The sequence below is a fragment of the Crocodylus porosus genome, unplaced genomic scaffold (assembly GCF_001723895.1).
Source record: "Crocodylus porosus isolate Cpor-Errol unplaced genomic scaffold, CroPor_comp1, whole genome shotgun sequence".
Taxonomy (NCBI): domain Eukaryota; kingdom Metazoa; phylum Chordata; order Crocodylia; family Crocodylidae; genus Crocodylus; species Crocodylus porosus.
Genome location: NW_017728950.1, coordinates 1,161,646 through 1,184,055, shown reverse-complemented (window position 1 = coordinate 1,184,055; position 22,410 = coordinate 1,161,646). Strand labels below are relative to the sequence as shown.

At 42.6% G+C, this 22,410-nt stretch overlaps 2 protein-coding genes across 5 annotated transcripts in view; one reads left to right on the top strand and one right to left on the bottom strand.

Annotated features, from left to right (window-relative positions):
* The window catches only part of FANCC (Fanconi anemia complementation group C), a 144,789-nt gene extending 125,606 nt beyond the window's left edge, over positions 1-19,183 (top strand). For both annotated transcript variants that reach the window (XM_019554790.1, XM_019554792.1), the window contains 3 exons: positions 1,042-1,242; positions 4,647-4,818; positions 17,220-19,183. In XM_019554790.1, the coding sequence (XP_019410335.1) occupies positions 1,042-1,242; positions 4,647-4,790 (345 nt within the window). In that variant the 3' untranslated portion in view covers positions 4,791-4,818; positions 17,220-19,183. The remainder of the gene's footprint in view (positions 1-1,041; positions 1,243-4,646; positions 4,819-17,219) is intronic.
* Positions 19,184-20,594: 1,411 nt separating this feature from the next.
* Positions 20,595-22,410, bottom strand: part of CUNH9orf3 (chromosome unknown C9orf3 homolog) — a 326,108-nt gene continuing 324,292 nt past the window's right edge. For all 3 annotated transcript variants that reach the window (XM_019554787.1, XM_019554789.1, XM_019554788.1), the window contains one exon: positions 20,595-21,575. The gene's annotated coding sequence lies outside the window, so the exon portion shown is untranslated. The remainder of the gene's footprint in view (positions 21,576-22,410) is intronic.

Sequence of the window (22,410 nt, the reverse complement as noted above, 5' to 3'; positions counted from 1 at the left end):
TCCTCCATCCTTTGTAGGCTTTCCTTTTTAGCCACAGTAGGTCTGCTAGGTCCCTGGAGAGCCAGGGGGGCTGCTGTGCCTTCTTGCTGCCTTTCCTCCGTGTTGGAATAGATTTAGCATTGAGGATCGCTTCCTTGAGAAGCAACCACTCTTCTTGAACTTTACTGCATGCTTTGCTAGAAGCTGTGTACTGGAGAGAGACCAGGGTGAAATGCTGTTTTTTGCAGATTATTCTTTCTGTAAGACTGTGTGTTCCCATCATGTAGTCAAGATCCCTGTTTAGGAGGCACAAATAACTAAATATAAAACGTACTTAAGAACCCTGATAGGCATTGTGCCCCTTCCCACTGACTAGGGTGTATAATTTGCCTTTGTATTTGCATTTCCTGAGCTTTTTAATCTTACCAGTTTGTTTTAATGTGGTGAATAGAATTGTTACAAAATCATTTTTATAATTAGTAGCTGGTTATGATCCTCTAACAATTTCTATTGTGTAGAAGCAAAATCTTCTGTTTTATGTTCTGATTGTAAAATAAGCCTGTTATAAGCTACTCCACAAAGTAAAAGCACTTGTTACAAACAATACAGGAAGAAGCAAACAACTGGCTTTTTTATCAGAACATTTTATCAGTTGAAGTCAGATTGCATGGAGGTTTAATTGATTTGTAGCTGCAATATTGAAGTGAGCCCTCAAGGAGCCTTCTGTTCTTTTTCCCACAATGTAAAAATTTGACTGCATTCTGCTGAGAGACTTTCTCCATTTCCTTTCATTACCAAAAAGGTCAAATCTTGGCTTGATGCCCTGGCTGCATAATTTGCAAGACCAAAGAAAGTAAGAAAGTTCCAGTCTGTCCATTTATATTTATGTGAACTAGTGTAAACTGAATGTGAACTGCCCCTCCTGTTCTGCTCTTTTTCTGAAATACAATCTCTGTAGATGTTTGGGTGGATTCTGCCTTCTGTTAGCGAGTAAAGTCCAAGGAAATGACCACAAAGATGACTTTTCTCTAATTCGTTATTTTTTGGAATTGTTCCCAAAAGGTAGAAACTAGAGCTGTGTGTGACCACCTAAAGATGCTTTTCAGCCATACAACCCTTTCCATCACAGATCTGGAAGCTGCAGCTAGCAGGATGAGTGATACAACACAACCTTGCACCAAACACCTTATCAGGCATCTCTTCATTAGCTTTTTGCTCTTTTCTTCTGGTGGACACAAGATTGCCCGAGAATTTGTTTCACATGTAAGTGTGGGGTTTTTTTCTGCTTTAAGGCAGGGTTTTTTTTTATTATTTGTGTATTGAAATTTCTGCTTTTTACTCCAATAATGATAACAAAGAGTTTAAGAAAATGTGTATATCAGTGCTAACCTAAATTATAACTACAGCCAAAATATTTTCCTTGTACAGACAGTTTTCCCAAGGTGCCACTGGAGAAAATCTGCACTACCTTTAGAGCCACAGAACTTCTGAATAATGCTTAGCCGTAAAGGATTGCACACAGTTCCTTCAGACCTTTCGTTCTGTACATCAAGAGCGTAAACACTTTGCCTTCCCACCCATCTGTCACTTCCTCTCTAGCTGGTAGTTGCAGTGGTAGTGAAACTATCTCCTTCCCATTTTCCATCATGAAGAACAGATGGAGTTAAGTAGAGCTGGCACTGACTGAATATGCATTTGGGGATTTAGGAAGGCCAGAAAGGAAGATGTATATAATACATGTGTATGATGACAAGGTATAACGAAGACCTGAACGAGTGACTGAGGATGGAAACAAGAGCATGCCTGTTGGAAATATTCAGGGGGAAAAAGTGACAGAATATAGATCTGCTATAGTACCTTTGTATTTTCTGGGAGGCTTCAGGAGTCTCTCAAAATGCCAAAGAGGACAGGGTGCTACAGAACACAAAATGATTCCAACTTCAGGGCTGACTACATCCTAAAGGCAAAGTAGGTTAAGAACTGAAGAGGTTGTCTCCTACCATTGGGTAGAAAAAGGCCTAATGATGGCTTCAGGTAAACACAGGAGAGTAAAAAAAACAAGGAAGTTGAAGGCAGCATGAGAAAAGAAACAGGTTTCCCAGCCATAGTAAAAATAAATCCTCAGTGTGGCGGTTTGGACTTAAGAAAATCTCTTGAGGTTACTTTCAACCTTAATTTCAACGTCTCCATGATTTGTATAAACAAGAGGTAAGAGTGGTTTGCAGAGCACCATATATAAAGAAATGTGAGGCATAGAAGGGTGTAAGGTAGTAGAGGTAGCGTGCTCTGCGTACGTGTAATCTTTGGCACCATCAAATCAGCAAATACAACAGCAAAAAGAACAAGAAATATAGTTGGAAGTTGGAGAAAGCAGTACATGTTGCAGGAGCAGTGTGCAAAGGCGTATGTTTGCCTGGAAGGGCAGTTGTAGTTGCAGTATGTCTGTTCTGGAGCACATCCAGAGGCAGTGCGCAGGTGTGCATCCTTCCTTTCAGACCACGCTGCAGGAGCAGGAGCTGGGGGACTTTTTTTAAGTCCTCCTATTTTGGGGGCTTTGGGTGAAAAATAAAACATTCCAAATGGGTGTTGCAATGCCTCACCGGAGTTGTAGCTCAAGCTTCCATTCTTCTGTGTGGGCTGGAGCCTCTGGCTTAACTACATCTCCCAAAATGTATCACAGCCAGAGTTTCTTATTGCACGGTCCTTTTCTCATGGGGATTTGGGAAAAGTGCACCATGAAAAGCACGTTTTGGGACAGAAAGCCCAGATTGTACAGGAGAATGGGAACATAAGTCACCTGAACTACATCCCTTAGAGGGACTACAATAACATTTTGAATTAAAATGTGTGTGTGGTGGGGGGGGGTAGCTTTAAGATTTTGTGATGTCATTAGAAGATTGAACTTTTCAATGGAAAAAGCATTTTTTCAGTCATCTGACAGCCAGACTTTCAAACAGGAATGCTGGGGAGATAGCAACAAAGAATCCCCTCAGGCCTATACTGGGAAACAAATAATGATACTTGTTTTTGAACCATTTAAAACTGGTCTGGCCAAAGCTCTTGGATACACTGAAGGAAGTTTCACATTTTCAGGATGGACAAAAAGATAATCTGATTGAATAAGTTCTTCATGTTATTAATAAAGGCCTTTTCTCCAAGTCTTATCTATGTGGAATTCCCGTTAATTTTCCATCTCAAATAAATGCAGTTCTTCAGTAATGTTCTTTTTGGAAGAAGAGGACTTCTCACAGTTCCCTATAAAGGCCAACAAAAGGCCAAAAAGCTACTTGGGTGGCAATATGAAGTTCTTTATTTTGAGGGCAGAATATGCCTTACCAGCACCCTGCTTCTATGCTAGTCTGGACTTGATTCCTGATCTCTGATTCTCTTATTGTATTGTCTTTCTCTACTAAGAAAACATACAATTGGTTGCTGGTGGCTGTAAGATAGGTGTCCGGTTTCAACCCTGAAGTGGCTGTTTTTCCTTGCTGAATGAACTGATCCTGTTATATATTGTATACAGTAAAGTGTTAAAGTCTTTTTAATAAAAATAGTGCTACATAAATATGAAGTAGTTATTATGCCCCTGTCTAGTTTGATAGCTGTTAGAATATCACCTACAAAAAAAATGAAGAAAAAAAAGTTTAGTGTTACGGTGCATGCAATTTCAAGTTAAGATTTTCCAACATTACGGTTTTGCTTTAGCACTTTAGCTGGAAAATCTCCCTCCCACTGCCAGACTATACTTTGTAGTCCATGTGTATGTAAAAAGGCCTGTGACACACTCGGGGTAATTCATTTTGCAACAAATGGAACCTTCTTGTTGCTGATTACTCTTCCTGCCTGGTATTAGGCAGAATAAACAAATAGAATATTACTTCCTTTAGGAACTGCTAGGATATGGTAGATGTCTTGGATGCATGCTAGGAAATGGCTGATTATTCATTAGCTTGGGGGAGTGGTATGTAAAAGATGTTTGGAAGCATGCATCATATTCCATCTGGTTCTATTTATTTTCCCAGTCTTATGCTGCTGCCTTTCCTTCACAGATCACTTAAACATGTTAAAAGATAGTTTTGACTCCAAAATCTTTAAGAAAAGGCAGAAGTCCAGACTCTTTTTCATCTTACACTTGTAACACAGGGAAACTTTAAAGCTGCCGGAGGGTTACCCTAGGAAGGCAGTCTTGACCTGGTATATGTGTAGCTATTCTAGTCCTTTCTGTATTCCCCACCTCCTAGCAAAGGGGAATTTTGAAGCAGAGGAGGAAGGGGCATGTGAGAGGCAGGAGGTGGGAGGATTGGGGGAGGGGGTAGGGACCAGAATGAGATGTGCTCCAGTGCATTTGGCTGATAGAGTAGCTCTGAGGATTAGCCAGGCAGAAAGGTGGAATAAAATTACTTCTCTGTGTGCCAAGAGCTGCTCTGTTATATCTTGGGTTCCAGCCCTGAGATTTCTATACACCCTTCTTTCCTTCTAAGAAAGGGGGTTATTTTCAACTTTGAATAAGTTATGGAATTTAGTTTCTTCTCTGATCAGAGAGAATGAAATGTTTCTGAGGGTTAGTGGAGGAAAAAAGTAGTTTTATGTAGTTAAATTCTTGCACTTTGAGAAACATAACTAATTTAGATTATTTCCTCTCTTTCCCATTGTTTTTCCCTCCTCAGATTACAGAGGCAAGGGATGCAACCCGTGAAATTTTTGCCAGTCTTATCCGTACAGCTTACAGGCTTAATCACTTTGGAGAAAAAAACCAAAGGACTATAAAGTTGGTGAATGAACTTGTTCAGGAACTCACATTTAAGATTTAGTATTTGTGGTACTGTCCAGTGATTGAGGGTAAGAGAAAAAACTAACCTCACCTTTAGAATTTTGATTTCCTTGCTTATGAAAATGATTCCCTAAAAATACCAGAATATTTTCAATAGAATATAATAGAAATGTTAACAAAGACTGAAAAGTGTTCTTATTTTGTTTTACAAGGGACCTATATCATACATAAAAACTTTTTTTTAGGCATGTAATCTCCTCATTGTCGGCAACAGTTATTACCTGTTTATGGGTCTAGATTTTGCTTAATCCAGGAAATACAAAAATAAGAGGTAAATCAATTATATAATTTAATACTGTTAATGAAAACTACTATTTAAATGTTCCAAGAGGATAAAGTCCAGAAAAAATGTATGAGAATTATTTGTTGACTATTTCCTGCTATTTGTAATTAAGTTTATTCTTGATTCATCTGTGAGCCTAAATCTGACCGCATGCAAGTGAATGATAGTCACTTATTCTGAATTTGCCACTATGAAATACTGCCTCATGAACTGGAAAGACACAATCAGCACCTCAAATTTCACAAAATCAGACTCATCTCAGATTTGCTTGATGGCATCTCCAAGACAATAGTCTCTCCAGGTTCTGTCTCAATGTCACAATTACGCAGAGAGGATTTGGTGTAGACTTTATATGCTTCCTGGTTCATTTAACTGATTCTCCCTTTTAAGATGAACTCTTTTACTCCCATAATCAGTTCAAGTAGAACAAGCGTAGCATAGACTTAAGGTTGCTGTTCCAGTCTGAAAGGGACAGATTTTCAAAAGAGAACTGTGGCTGCACCTACACATGCTGATATCTTTGTGCAAATGGAAGTGTGCTTGACTTGATTCTGTACCTAAATGGGTGTTCTCTTGTCATGACAGGAACATGGGGGAAAGGCTGTAGGGCAATCCTCAGGCCACCTTAAAAATATGACCCCAAAGTTTTGGGAAACTGTTTTCACCCACTTAACTAGAAAAAATAACAATGGAGAATAACTGTGGTGAAGGGTGCTGCTGTATTTAGCCTTTTCTTGTCATAAGTTACCTAATTTTAAAGTCTGTACTTTACGTGCAATAAGACACTGTTGGTATCACTAATATATCAAACTGCAGGCATCCAGGATTAGTTGTGTTTCTTTTGGAGCAGGAAAAAAAAATGCTTACCTTTTGTCCTTTTTTAGTAGAAAGGAGTTTGCTGGAATGCTATACAGTAATTTCTGACAGTAACAACCTTAGCAAGTCATAAACAGGGATCCAGGTTTTCCGTTTGCCACGGAAAAGCTCAGTAAACCTCAGATTTTCTCATTTCAAGGGGCTGGGGGAAGCGCAAGAAGGGTGATCCAGCAGGGGGCGCCACATGTACGTGCGTATGTATACATGCACATGGTTGCCAGGCAGCCTGGAGAGCAGCTCCCTGCAGGTAAGTCTGGAGGAGGGAACTGAGACCCCCATAGTGAGGGAGGGAGGGAGGGAGTTGGGCAGGGGGAAGCTGGGCTGTCAGAGGGAAGCTGGGCTGGTTCCCTGCCACTGTGCGCACTCCTGGGGGAACATGTGCCCCCAGATTTGTGCATGGGGTGGGCTGCCTGCTGTGGGCTCGGGCTCTACACTCTGCTGCCCTCCCCCCAGGGCCTCTACAGCCCAGCAGGTGGGGCCCAGCATAGCAGGGCAGAGTGAGGCATGGAAGTTCGTTGCCACTGTTGTGAGCTCTGTGCTGCTATGGTGAGATGCCCCCCGCTCACCTGGCAACAGCGGGGGTGGCGGTGTGGAGTTGTGTCCCCTACTGCTGCCAGGAGGGCAGGGGGTGCCTTGCCATGACTGGGCCGAGCTCCCAGCAGCGACACGAGCTTCCCCATCTGGCCCCACTCTGCCCTGCTGCACTGGGTCCAGCCACGGGGTGGGCAGCAGGGTGGGGATCCCTCTGTGCTGCCCATGGGGAACAGAGAGCTGGAGCAGTTGGTGCCTCCCACGGGCAGCAGCCAGGGTTCAGGCACTACTGCGGGGGAGCAGGGGGCTGCAGACCTGGGTCCCTGGCCCGGTAGCTCTGGCAGCTGGGGGCCCTTCCAGCAGGGCTGGGGGGGGAAAGGGCTGTGGGTGGGGAGTGAGGGGCAATGGCCTGGGCAGAGCACTGGCATAATCAGGGTGCTCAGCACCACAAAGCAGTGTGTGGGTCAGTGGGCGGGGGGGGACAACTGCAGCTCGACCTGTGTCCTGGTGAGTGAAGGGGGAGGGGGAGCTCTGCTTTTCATGATAAAAAACTCGAAATCAAATGACAAAATGTATAGGTATTTAGAATTTATTTTATTATAGTGATTGCACCACTGGTAGGCTTCCAAATTGTTTAAGATAGTAACTGTATCAATAAAATATTGTGTTCAACTGATACCTACATATATAATGACATTTCATTATGGAAATACATGGATTTTGGGGGGTTTTAATCAGAGAACTTGCGATTTTTAAACAGAGAGAAAACCAGGATCCCTGGTCATAAAGTAAGACCAAGTAACAGAAGTTACATATCCTTCCTCTCCATGAATCTAAAGTGTCTTGTAGTATTCAGTGTAAATACTGCAAGAATAAATATTTCCTACAAAGAAAGTTTATTTGAGGCAAGAGAATATTTTAAATAAAAAAAGTTAAGAGCAATCTACTGATTATCTGTAATCAGATATACCAAAAGCAAAGCTGGGCAGTCTAGTTTTCTGTTCCTGGACATTGCTTCTGAAAGGCACAGGAGTATCTTAAACTTAGGAGACTGTCTGGTTACCAGAACAAAAAAATCTAAGGAATTTGTCCAGTGGGAACAAATCTGTGGAATGTCCTCTCTTGTATGACCAGGAATCTAAAATTAATTTGCATTCCAAGGAAGAAAAATATTTTCCCCTTATCCCTTATATTGTATTTACACATGTTCAACCTGAATTGAAATAGAATATATTCAGCTTTTATAAAATAAAGCTACAAAAAAGTCAGCACTTTATTCTAGTGAATGATATTTGTCAACACCAAATTTACTATATTCATCTGTATTTAAAGTTGCTAGAGGTACACTGTAACTGGGTGAAAAGCATCCTTTCTCAGTAGACACTCTGCCCTGCCATCTATCAAAGTTTAAAACTCTTCTTTTTAAACAGAAATGATGCTGCTGGGTCTGCTCAGGTAGGCAATATGAAGGAAAGGCTCAGGGAAAGAAAATATATTAGTAGTAAGAAATTGCATTCCCATTTTTCATGTTTGACTTTGTAGGAAGGGCTGCAACTTATTATTTGTTAGGATGCTTTAAGGAAGGAAGAGGCCATCAGTGCCATCTATAACTTCAAAAGGAGACCTCTGCACTTGCATTCCTTGTGCTCTCATCAGCATGGTTGTTATAAATCTTTGCTGTTTTTTACTGCTCTTTAACTATGATTTACGTACTTATTTTGTGGTGTGATACAGTCTTGTTGCACTGGTCTGTGAGCACAAACCAGCAGCATAATTCAGTGGAGGTTTCCTCATATAGCATCATGTTGTAGCAGCTGCCAGGACAGCCTGTCATCTCTGCATGTTTGGAAGAAAGGGGTTGTGCCAGATCCCTGTCCTCCCCACTTCCTAAAAATCTTTTGGGGGATTAGTTATTCTATTGCAGAGCTGACCAGCTGGCAGCCTGTGGGCTCCCGGTCCAGGTAGCACTCCCCCCACGCTCCCCTCCCTCTGCCCCAGGTTTGTGGTGTGGTGGCAGGGCGAAGGGAGACCATGGCCATGCACACTGGGGGGGACTTTGTGTGGCACAGTGTGGTGGGGGCACATGGCACGGTGTGTCATTCTGGGCATAGGGCTCTAGTACAGTGCACTGGGGCATGCAGCAGGCGTGGGGGGGATGCAGACAGGCATGAAATCTGGACATATTAGCTTTGTAACAATGCTGTTTATAAGGCAAGATCATTGCCTTACTGCTTGTATTGTATTAGTCCTTCTGCTACCACTGTGCTGAGGTTGTGTTTACGTGGTTAGTTAAGATAGATTATGCTTTCTGAGCTGCTGCTTCCTAAGACTGTCTACCATCTTTTAATAACACCCCCCCCATTCTGTGTTGCCAAGCACATTCGTCAGTGTTCGAATGCATTCAAACAAACTTTGTTGGATTGTGAGAAGATAACCAGGAAAATCAGATCAGTCTGTAACAGGAACTAGCTGCTATTATTTACTATTTCACCAAACGTTGTGTCACCCATAAACTTTACCAGCAGAGATCTTTGTATTTCATCTAGGTTCATAGATGCCTCCAGTGAACCAACAACTGATCCCTGTGGGATCTTCTCAGTTTGCCAGTTAATAGCTACATTTTGATACATTAGCGAGCCAGTTTGTAATCGATCTGATGTTGTCATTCCCAAAGGGCGTGCCATGGCGCACTAGCTTGCTGCAACAGCAGCGGAAGCATGCCATGAGATCAGCTGATTATGCTACATTAGCAGCTAAAGATTTATTTATTCCTCTCATCCAAATGAGATGCAGCAAACTGAGAAGCTGAGTGTGGACCTTAGCTCTCTCCCAGGCCTGTAAGAGGCTGAGAATGGCAATGTTAGGGTGATTTTGCAGAGATAAGGTACAGGGACAGTATTCACACTCCACCACTCACAGACTAGGGCTGTGTTCTAGGATCTACATTTTTATATCTTCTAGGCAGTCTGTAATTGCTAGTTAGGTTACAAAATCAGCATATTTTTCTGGGTGGCAGGAAAAATTATGGCAACTGTAGCTATATTGGCTGGTGCAGGAGGCCCCATCTTGTTCATGATTCATAGCAACATTCACATGTGGGCCTGTTTAAATCTGCCTACCTATCTGGCTAGCATTTGCACCCTGTGATGTATGTTTTCCTCCAACTGTTTGTCTGAACTTTTGAAAGATATGCTCCTAGTAGCAGTTTCAATAGCTGTCTTAGCAGGGAGTATCTTATTCTGGGAATTTGCTGTGGGGTGGTCTGTTTGACAGCAAATGCCAGAAAGGAGTTTCCCTTGCTTGCATTGGCCATTTTCCTTTAACCATCTGTCTGGCTATAGGAAAAGAATAAACCTCATGAGTCCCTTCTGAAGGGCTTAAGTGTACTCAGAGTGACTGGGTCCTTTTAATGGTCTGAGTTTGAAAGCCAACTAGGGATAGGCACTGGATCACTCTTCAGCTCTGAAACAAAAACCTGGAATATTGTCAGATGGCAGTAGTAAAGTTTCAATAATATAGTCAATCTTACCAGGCACAGATTTTGCCTTGCTTAATAGAGATCATAAAAGAATCAAGAAAACTTGGTAAGATCATTACCATCTGAGATGCCAATTTCCGTTAATCATAGCACATACTTGACTGGCAAATAACTCCATAGTAGACAATTCGCCTTCACAGAAAATGTAGTGGGAAAAATTCTATAATTTTCTGTCCTTGCTTAGAACATTCGTAACTAATTCGACCATCATACTCCTTGCTTACCAAAAGATGCCTGTCACAACCCTCACCCCCAAGGTCAGATTGGGTAATATGCCTGACTTAATGTTTTAAAAGATACGGAGCCTCTTTTTCTAATATTCTGAAGCAAAATGTCGTTTTGAATGGGTTTTGGCAATCTTTTCATGCACCTTCTCTGTTGAGATGAATTGATCTAGCTCTGGATACAAAGATCTTCCCCACTTAACCATCTTTCTGCTTCACGAGCATAGTTGCTGTACATTGTTTGGCTCTTATGTTCTGGCTTTGAGATTGTAATGAACCAAGGAAAAACAAGATTTCCACCTGCCTTTTATCCACTTCTGCACAAAGATTTGTGAAAAAGTATGAGGAACAGGTTTATTTTTTTCATGATGGCTAATGATGCTGTAACTCCTGACCTGTACAAATTGGACAAAAATCTGACAGCAGTCTGATTTTGATCAAACTTGGAATGGAAGCTGAGAATCTGACCTTCCTGTCTCTCTGAAGAGATTACCAGTGCTTTGTTTTAGCTTTCTTAATCCTATTATTGTTCATTACTTCCACACCAGCATGAGATGTCTGCAAGTAAAGAAGGCCACTACCAAATTCCCTTAAAAGAAGAGCTGCAAGGGGTAGTCAAATGTAACAATGAATAATGTCTGAAGATAGAAACTCTTGTTGAAATATGCAAATCTAAAGCACAAATTGTGAGGTTTTGGCTAGTTAAAAATTACCACTTCTTCTGAACATAGGACCAAAATGGATGCTCTTTTCACAAAGACCATGGACTCTTGCTGTCGCACAGGATGAAAAAAAGAACAGTTTAAAAGCACAGATGTTCTTCTTTCCTTGCCTCTGGCTCCTTTGTCCTCGGAGATACTCATTATGAGACATCAGCGCTGGCTGAAATATACTGTTACAGATTTGTAAAGGCTGCACAAACTATTCAAATAATCTAATCTGACCTGTTACTGCTGGGCCATCAAACCTCCCTGTGTAATTTCTGTCATGGTCATTTCTTCTGATTGATCTATAGCTTATCTTTTTTTAAACTGCTGTAACCACTAGGTAGCAGAAGTATACTCCTAATTCCTTGATCTCTTGTTTATGTGCGTTACATGAGACAGTCATAGGTTAAAAATTATATGAATAACCATGGCAGCAGCAACTAGATGCTGGTAATCTCCTCCCAGGGGAGTGCCATAAACAGTAGGCTAGAGTCAGGCACTCTCTTGTTTGCTGTCCTTCTGGCCCCTCATCTTTTGCACTGTTGGATGCACAGTGGTCCAGCTTCAACAAGAGGAGTGGGGAGAAACCTACCCTTGCCTACTCTACAGCTTGGGCACAGTCCTGGGAAGTGGGACACAGCCATTCAAACCCCCTCAGTTTTGATCCTGACCTCAGGCATTATCTGTACTTGAGAGATATCTGACCTCCCTGACAGTCATTTAGAAATGGGCATGGGATTGCAGAGGACTGAAAAGCCCTTCTCCAGAGAAGCTCTATTGTACTGAGCAGTCATTTTCAATAAATACATTGTCTTTCCATTAGTCCTAAAGGCAAGCTGTTATTTTTTTCCCTAGAGGATACTAAGAACCAAGTGCTTTCCTTGATTCCAGCTCAAGAAATTGGGCTTCACCTTTTTGAAAACTACCAAAAGCCTACCAGTGCTAAACTGAAGCTTGCATTCACCAGTGCTTCAGTGAGAAGGGAGAAGAGTGACTGACTGAGCTGGTGGAGTGGCTTATGAGGATACTGCAGTCCTGTCTAGGATTTCATTGTTTTGAAAAAATGTCACTTGTATTGTTCAAAGCACAGGACTGTGGCACACAACCCCATTGTGGGGTGGAGAATAAGCCTGTGCGAAGCGGCTAGTATTCGCTTCGGATTCGGCTGATTTGGGGGAGTGATTCAGTTCAGTGATTTGAATCACTGTCGCGAATTGATTGAGCCGAATCTGATTTGAAGATTCAGCTGCTACCAAATCAGCCAGATCTCCAAATCAAGCAGGCCCCATCCCCCGCCTCATCTCCCAGCTCCGTCAATGGCTGCCCTACCCGGCCCCAGCCTCCTGGCTCTTAAAAAAAAAGAAAAAAGCCTGTCACTCACTGGTTGCTGCTGGGGTGGGGGGCAATCCCCGCTGCACCTCACTGCATGGGGGGACTCTGCCATGAGCCCCACCCCATCCCCTGTCCACTCTCTCAGCCTCAGCGTCCCAACTCTTAAAAAAAAAAAAAAAAAAAAAAAAGAGCCTGCACTGACTGGCTCCTACTAGGTGGAGGGCGATCCCTGCTGCACCCCATTGCCCTGCGCTGCCATGAGCCCCCAGGAGCCCTGACTGCCCCTGCAGCAGCCAGTGAGTGCAGGGATTTTTATTTATTTTTTAAAGCGCTGGGAACTGGGGCTGGGCAGGGCAGCCATGGGAGAGTGGGCAGGGATTGGGAGAGTGCTCAAGGGGCTAGGGGAGCAAGCAGGGGAAGGGACCTGGCAGGGAACTCCCCATGGGGGGCGGGGAGGGGTGTGCATGCGTGCGTCCCCACTTACTGGCGTGGAGTCCGGGTCCAGCTCCTTGCAGCAGTGAGCAGGGACTGCCCAAATCTCTGAAGCTCTCTGAATCGATTTGGAGAGCTTCGAAGCAATTCAGACCTTTTTATTGGTCTCCCAATTCAATTTGGATTCAGAGATTCAGTCACCAAATCAGGCCGAATCTCCTTTGAATTGAATCAGCACCTGAGGCTTCGCACAGCTCTAGTGGAGAAGTGTCTATTGCTTTTCTAGGCATCATGCTCATGGTCTTTGTAAAGTTCCTGCCAGTACTAGCTGGTTTGGTGTACTCTGGGCAAAAGTGCTAACAAGGTCAACAGAAGTTGCAGTTGTGGTTTCTCTGGAACAACTGCTTCAGAATTTCTGCTCCTGGTAGAAGAGCCCATCGTTCATAACGACATTTGTTCCAGAATGCTTCACTTTTCTGTGATCAGTTGAAATAGGGAGAAATTGTATGCTATGGGCAAGGGAGTAATGTGTCTTTAGCAGAGATGTGAAATGATGTGCAAAGCTGTGACCTAGGGCTGTGGACAGATGAAACATTTGTAACGTTTCCAAAGGTGAGTGTACTGGTGCCTGATAAAACACTCCAAAGGGCAACAAAACTGTACCTGGAAGACAAAGGTGCTATTTTTTCATTTTTAGACCCTTGTGTATGTTATGTTGGTCCTTAAGGCATCCCACAATGCAGTGCTCCTCCCTCTGCCACCCTTGAGCTACCCACACATGGGTAGTACTGAGCTCCCAAAGCACTGGGACTTGTGGCACCCAGAGCTTTGTGCATTGTTTTGCCCACAGCAAGCAGAGCGCAGGCAGCCCTCTCTGACTGTCCTCTTAGCTTTGTCTCCATCCCACCAGAGAGGGGGGGACAGGGGTGAGTGGAGCCCAAGGACCAACCAGACCCAGTTAGTGGCCTGTGGCAGGAGACCACTGCTCCTTGCTGGCATAGCAATTTGAAAGTGCTTTGGTAGCAGGGGCTGTACATTGGTTTACAGATGAAGTGCCCCATTCCAAAATGACCCAACAAAGAAAGCCCTGCACTGGAAAACTTGTCTTAGTCAACCCCAACCATGCAGTTGGACCAGTACAAGATGTCAACCACAGAAATCTTTGCTTCTCCATGATTTAAATATTTCACACCCTGTTGCACTCCACAACACTTTCAGTGATACATCTGTCTCCGCCCCAAGAGGCTCGTGCCTCACTTTGACAAGACTGTGTAAAGGGGAGAGGGTTTTTAAATAACAGGGACAGCTTTGACGTGGATTGTTAAACACATGAGGAATGTGTCATCGGGTGATGTAACTGCACTCTCACACCTGCTTTTGAATTGGAAAACTCGAGCGAGTATACAAAAAGAGCATTGTAATTGTGAAAGAAAGGAGGAAAAGGTATCAAGGAGGGTTTCAGCCTAAGTAGAACTGACAGACTCTGACATGAGAATATGGCAATGATGCAGCTAAGTAGCTGTCCTAAGGCAATGGACAACTTCAGGGTCAAAGATGAGCAATAACCAAACAAGGCACAGCATAAAGGACCCGAGTTGAATAGATGAGAGAAAAGAACTGGGTTTGTGGATCACCTATGTCAGCTGAGGGGCGGAGGGGAATACCCTTTTTTAATGCAGTTTAAGAAAACAGGAATGAAATGATTAAATTGGTTAAAGCTGCAGTTTAAAAGGGTTAAAAGCAACAAAAGATGCAGAATGGATTATAATGACTGCTGATGCACTGTGACTTGATTCCATTTTGTACTGGTACAGCAGATAGCACAAAGGGCTCCTGGCTCCTGCCTGGGGACTCTCAGACACTGTAGGAAAACAAATAAATAATAGAAGTACAGGAATGACATAAGGACAAAGAGAGCTGGCACTGTGATATAACTAAGCATGAGAAAGTGTCACAGGGCACAAATAATGCCTTGGAGCAGGTTGTCTTGGTGCAGAGGCTGTTACCACTAGACTTTGGAGAAAAGCGTTGATATGTATGTAGAAACAGAAACAGCAGGAAAGCAAGTATACCTGCAGAATGGGTTGCAGGGCTGAAAGCAACAGCAGTGTCCAGGAGAAGGAGTAAAAGTGAATGCAAATTGTGGACTCAAAAATGTAGCAGCTAAGTGACTTAAAAAATAATTTAAAAAAGGATTTAGTCTGCTTTTGTTCTGGTGGCATGACCGAGACCTCTCTTGGGAACACTCAACTAATATAAACCTACTAGAATGGTGAAAATTAAATTTTGCTTTCTGCTTGGTTAAAAAATTTGGAAAATACAGTAGAAGTTAACAAAAGCACAAGTTTTTAAAACATTCTTATTTCCTTCCTTGTACATTGTAGGCACACCGATGTGAGCTGTGGGTGGCAGTCTCTTCCATTCCTGGTTGTCTAAGTATTCAGATTTGGTAGCATAAATGGCATTTGTGGCACTTATGGACATGCAGGAATTCTGTTCCAGGCTGCACAGCTATGTATGCATGCAGCCTAAGCATGACAACGGGCAACAAAATAAGCAAGACTTGCCCCCAGTTGCTGAGGCAGTCACCGGAGAAGCCATCTTTTAGGTCTGCCTTGCCCCCGGGCCGGGGCGGGGTGTTGTTGAACTCAGGTCTCTGATATCTCAGTACAGCACTCTAGTTATCATACCAGAGGTCTGGCATTTCAGGCTCTTGGGTGCCTGGTAGAAGCTGCACCACTACCACATTTGCTGGAAAAAATGGGAAGGAGAGGAAGTTTTTGCTTCACTGGTAGTAAGAGCTTAGGCTGAAATCCAGGGCTCTTTTTTCTTGGGCAAGTAACCTACTTTATTGAGGTGCACAGCCTTTGGCTTGCTTTCTGCTGGCCCCACCCCTCCCTCACCTTCTCCTTCTACTGGCTTCCTAGGGGGCCAGCTTCCCAAGACTGCCAGAGAAGTAACTGGCTAAAGGCCCATTTGTGGGGTATTAGTTACGGTGCTGTACTAGGAAGCTAGAGACCCAGATTCAAACACCTTCTGGGAATGATGCAGCTCCTCCAGCTTCCCAAGTGAGTGCTTTTTTCAAGTCCTGCTAGTTGTTAGTTTAGGTCACCACTTTTAGGCAACTAAACATGTGCATAAGGGGCACCAACCAAGATGTGTATCCAGCCAACGGATAGCCTACTGTGCCTACCTAGTCTATGCACACTGGGGTACATGGCCAGAAACAGAATTTGGCCTATGTGCCAAAAATTCCATGACAGAAAACCAGATCTGGGCACTTAGCTGACTGGGAAGGGACTAGAATGACAGACCTAGCCTATTTTCTTTAATTGCAGTTTAAACCAATACAGTATTTTGCTCAAAGGCAAATCCCAGTGAAGGATGATGCCTTGTGGAAATGTTTATATGTTAAGACAACTTTATAAAATGCTAAATAATCCAAAACTGCTGAAAACATTCCTCATATTTAGATATTTCATGCATGCCAAAAGACATCAGTTCCTCTCCTTTAAATCATTTGTAAAAACAACCCATGAAGGTATGGAATTTCCTTGCTATTTTGGCACTAGAAACAGATGGATTTGTAGCCAGCAATATTATGCACCAGGAAAATCCATCTCTCAGCACAAAAGGATTAACTTGCACCACTGCACACTAGTATTGCAGCACATATGGCATGCGATACCACCCACTGTTCAGATATCTCTAGCACAGCCTGCCACAACGCCAGTTGAGCTGCTGTTTCAGACCCTCTGGCCAGCACCCTCTGTTTCAGAATCTCTGTGGGATGCAGCAGGCATAGTGGGATATGGATTTTTTAATTTCTTCTGTATTTCTGTTCAAGTTTCTTGGTCAAAAAGAAAAGGGAAAGGATGGCTTTTGGCCTTACGGTGGATGCATCCAGAAAAGCAACACATCTGTGGCCTTTTGGAGCAAAAAAAAAATGTCTAGCTGTGTACAAAACAGAAAGAGCCAACAGGCACCGCTTGTTGGTTCTTAGGTGCTCCTTCCTCCTTTTCTCACCTTTGAGTTTTGGTAAGAGAGATTCTTCTCTGCCTTCTAGGGACTGGGGAGGGCCTACCTTGATCCATCTCTCAGCACTAAAGTCCCATTGTGCTTTTAAGATGGGTTTGGGTGGTAAGTTGACTCAAAATCTGGGGGTGGATGAGAGGGAAAAGGAACTGGTTTAGAATTAGCCCATCAGGGTGAGAGGAAATTATCTTAATTTCATCTGTCATTTCTCAGTTAATACTGTTAAGGGTAAGTATATTTCTCCTAATTTATGTGGTTTAAAAAAAAAATTCTAACAGTTTGATCCTTTTGCATTGCTCAGGTAAAAATACCCTTTTGGGAGCCTAACAGGTTCCATGTTATATATGCAATATCATCTATATGCATAACCTCTTAATCTTTTTATTGTAATTAAAATCCTCCATAGTTGTGATGAGTTTACTAATATGATCAAAGCTTGCATGATTGATAGATCCTGATGGATGCAAAATGTCTGAAGCCAGCTGCAGCGCTCCAGCCAGCATCCTACAATCATCATCTTCAACAGCAGCATTCCTTGTTTTATGTGTAGTATTCTGTTTAGTAGTGCCTAAAATCCCATTAGTCATCGTTGCCGCCACAGAACAGTTGATCTCCATCTTCACAGCCAGTGTTGTGTGTAGTCTGCGGCACAAATGAACTGTTTTATTGTATCCCCATGAAGAACTGGTTGCTGATTCCCGGTTGAGCTGTGCAAGCTTTGGCTCAGAGTGAAAAATGTTCATTGATGATTGAGTACTGTATATTCCAGATGGTCGAGCTCTACAGGCTTCAGCAGGTTCAGGGTTATCTGGGCAGACCAGCTTGGACTGTCTTCCCCTTAAAGGAGGGAGAAGCTTGTAGTCAACTTCAGTGACCTGTTTCTCGGCTCCTTCAGCCTCAACTGCATCTCAATTTCTCCAGGTTACCTAGATGCTCAACTGGCATTTCTGGCTCCACCTAGCCTGACAACGGGCCTACAGCTGTAGCTCCCTGTTCAATGGTATGCAACAGTGAAGGGGGCATGCACTGGAATGCAGTTAATTCTCTGTTAAGGAGAAAGGTGCAGAGAAGTGCCAGAAAGGCTGGGTGATGGAAAAAAAATGTTGAGAACCTGGCTCTAGCCAAACAGTGCACTGAGCAGCAAAAAATGCTGAACCCTACAGCGTCACTACAGAAAGCTCAATGTGAAAGCCATGCAATTGCAAAATGGGGCCCTGAACAGTGATAGTTCATGTACCTTGGAACTACTGTTGCAGGCACTTTGCAAACCAGTGGCAAATGTCTGGCCTCATACTTTTTTTAACTAAAAAAACAGATTTTGGAATAGGTCTCTGCAACAACGGTCAACTCTAAGGCAAATCACATAGTTATAAAATGCACAGGCCCTCTTCTAGCTGTGATTCTTTTTCATTTATGGTATACTGTAGTCCTTAACAAGAGATATAAGGATCAGTGCCTGCTATTTAGGTACAAAATGCACTTTATGTTGGTCACATTAAAATCTTATCCATCTTAGGTCTGCCACTCTGAAAGTGTTAACTGTATTGCCTGTTTTACATCAACAGTAAAATTTGCCATTTTATAGATAAGGTCACACTCAAGGTAATAAACAACAAGTAACTACAAAAGCAAAGGCGCCCTTACCTGAACCATAAATGACCACACCGTGAGCTCCTCAATTATTAACCAGTATCTCTTACTTACACTGTAGTCATATGCATTGTTACATTCCAGGTCTATGTCACATCTTGACTGGCTCTTACCATTACAAGACTAAAGTTCCTTATGGGCATATTGTTGACCTGTGTGTACTCTTGTTAAATGCAGCCTACCCAAGCACAGTAAAAATGAATCATAGTCAACCATAAGCAACGTATTTGTTCATCAGTCAGTTTGTTGTTTTTTTAAATTTGGAAGCCCACGGCCACTTTCCTTTATAACTACTGCTGTACATTCAGTTTGTTCTGTAACTCCCATCCTTTATGATAGGGGGGAGCAACCTTTTTTGGAAGCCATGCCACAAATTAGCCCCACACTCTCCCTGAGTTCACTCTGATCCCCTTTTCCTTATCTCATCCTCTGCTTTCTGCCCTATCTCTTGGCTCTGGTTTTTGCTTCCAGTCCTACCTGCTGCCCTGCTGCCTGTCCCTTCCCCAAATTGCTGTGTACCCCACACAGGCTGCCCACACCACTTGCCCCTGCTTCATGGTAGTGAAAGCTGGTTTCAACAATACTGCTGGAGAGTGACAATCAGTATTTCCTATTAGATGGTTACAGTAGGAACGTTCTCACCCATCCCAACTCCAGAGTCTACCGCTGACCTTCTGATTGTCATTAGACCGCTTATTCCACAGTGAGGTCTGCTGTAAGGGAATAAATAAAAACAGCTCTTTTGGAGGGTTATCTTTACCATAAGCAAATTGTTATTGCTTTCTCTTTGCATGTTTATGGGGTAGATCTTCAGAAGTGCATAGAGTAAATGTCAGAAGATGCAATAATTGGCATGAATTCTTGTATCATTCCCCTGCTTTTCTTAGCTGAAGGCAGGGAAAAACTGCAGTTCAAGTGGCAATATATTCAAGTACTCCAAATACCTTGCTTTTTACGGTGAAATTATAACATTTCTTGTCTTCTTGGTTGGAGTTTCTTTGCCAGTGGAGGGGAGGAAGGGCAGAGGGAGATTGTCTTGAAGTCGTCTTGCAATGTGGTCTTTACATGGTTTAAATTTACTTTTATTATTATTGCATATATACTGCTCAGGGCTTGACTTATGCTTGGGGTGCCCTCTAAGTCGGCCTTATTCAATTCTGAGTTGTTTTCCTTGTGAAATGGGCACATTTGTGTTATTATTAGGACCCTGGAAGTATAAACTGTGAGTAAAATGATTGCAGTGATACTTACTTCATTTGAAAGGCTGAACCTGAGCTGCTTGGCTGACTATAGCTAGGGGGTCTACTCAAATCAAGGACACAGCTGATTTATGGGCAGATTGCAGGGCTGACCATTTTCACGGGCTTCTCCCAGCGTCTCCTCCCCCAGTTGGCTGACAGGTCTCAGTGGCCCTGCCCCCTGCCACTGGTTGGTTAAGAGGCCTGCCTATGATAAGGCCCTGCCCACCACTGACTGGAGAGGGATGGGGCTGCAACCATTTTGCTCGCTCCCCTTCGAACCTGCAGACCCCCTCAGCATTTTATTTTTAATAAGTTCTCTCCCTCTCTTCCTCCCCCTCTGCAGATTTTGTGGACATTGCCCAAATTTGCAATTTCTGCAAAAATGCTGTTTGAGTAGGTCCCTAACCATAGCCCAGGCCTGCAGTTCTCAACCTTTTCAGAGTAAAGGCACTCCTTTGAAAATAAACAACTCTCCTACCATGCAAGGGTCAGAATATTTTTGACACTATGGACCCTATTAGAAATCTCTGGGTTTACTTTGTAAATTGGATGTATATGTTTGCATACCAAACTACTACTACTGCACGCCACCCTTAAAAGGATTTCATGGCACCCTTGCTGAGAACCACTGCCACAAGCAACTGAAAATGTTTCTGGCTTCTGGTGTGGCAGAGACCATCCCGAGAAGGTAAACAGCTCTGCTGCGTTGTGCCTGAGCTCATCATGGAACCAAATGCCAGCAGGACTCAGGTTTTATGCTACAAGAGGGGTTTTTTTTAATTGTTTGCTTATCATGATTTTTTCCTGTCACTTTGTTAACCAAGCATATTTCATTAATTTCAGTACCTCCTTCACAGTAAAGGAGCAGAGACATTTTAACAGAACAAATAAACCTATAGTAAGTGTTATGAAATGACTATAGTTAAAAATACACACAACTTATAAAAAATATTTTATTTGTTATAAGAGTTCAGTGAGGTAAAATAAGTATACAAAGCAAATGTGCACAATTTTGTTTTGTTTTCTAAGAGGCCCACGGTCTGGAACGAGCCTCAAAACTGATATCTCACAATCACTCAAGCAGCAATTTCATGGGGGAGAGGAGCTGCATTTGATACATTTGCTATTCACACTATGTGAGAAAAAAGCATTTCTGGTAATGGAGAGTCTGCCCATTGTACATTAAATAGAATTACGTGGACATAAAGGCAGCTGATCAAGATTGTATCTGCAATTTTTTTTCCAGTCTACATGAATGATTTGCAGTTATTTTTCAGCAATCAAATCTCAAATTGTATGTCTTCTAGCTACAATTTCAGATTATTTCCACACCAAACTAAGAGTCAATTATGTCTAACCTAGACATCCATTAGGCTACTAGTTCAAGGGATCGGGAGTCATTTTCAGAAATCCACCTAAATTGCCTTCAAAACAAAACAAAGCAAAGCAAAACACAAATCTTCTACAGAGTTTGCTAAAGGTTGTGGTGTTTAGTGTGAAATTCACAAATTGTCTTATTTCTATATTGGCCCATTTGCTGAACTGCATACAGAATACTTATTCAAATCAAGAGGCTTCGGCACCTCTTTGTAACAAACTTGTGCTGTTTTGGTATTTGGAAACTGCAGCTTTTCTAACATGATACAGTAGAGCTTAGTAACCATAAATATCATCAAATGGCTTATGCTAGGGCAAATAGCTGAAGCCATAATAATGTCATCCTTTTTTTCCTTGGTGCGTGGTCACAATAAGCCTCTGGAAAAGATAACTACTGAGTTTCTGTCAGGTGATTGTTTCTGTCAGGTGATTGTTTTAGCAGTCACATAATCTTTCCTTTGATGTCCAGGGTCAATGAAATCCTAGTACCACCATGGTTTAGTAGTAGGTATATTAAAAGAATTTCTCTGTGATCTTTCCTGCAACGGAAACAGCAGTAAAATTTATTACTCTGTCACAATAAAGAGATGTTTGTATATTCTGTTGTCCCAGTATTTCAAAGGGAGCTACTCTTTAGGTTACAGACAGAGACAAAGTCCTATAAATATAGTTAGTGGGCCACATTGTCAAGTGGTATATTGAGCTATCCTGATTTAAACCAGGTGATGGTCTGGCACGGTATTTATAGAAGACAGTTGTGAATGAGAATTACTTGATATTCATATGACTGTCACATGCTCTTCCATATAACTTAGCATCAGTTAAAAGAGCACTTCTACTCTTCCCACAGTGGGAGCATAGTTTTTCGTATTACTACCCTATGACAGAGTCACATGGGTGTACAGCAAGGCAATTACTGTAAGGACTTACAGGTTCACTCTGTGGACATGAGAACAGCTTTTGGAGAAGAAAGGTTAATTTGTTGGGAAGAACCAAAACTCCCCTAAATTTAAGATGTCAGTGAGTGACTATGAATGCCATAAACAGATTAAAAGCTGGTATAATGAACAGTATTCTACAACTATTTTGTATAACCACATACCTTTACATATTTTACCATAAGTAAAAAGCCAACAGTTGTTTTTGGATTACTGAGGTAGCTTCACCACCTCACAACCCCTGGTGTTCATCATCAATCTGAACCAGAGTTGACTTCAGAGAGAAAACAAAGTGTTAAATTGTTCATGGGCACTTAGAAAAGGTACATCTTTTTGCTTTGGGGCTCGACTCCTGTTCCTGCTGAACTGAGCCAGTATGTAAAATCAGAACTGATATCAGCTCAGTAGGCACCGGAGGACGGGTCCATCCACAGCC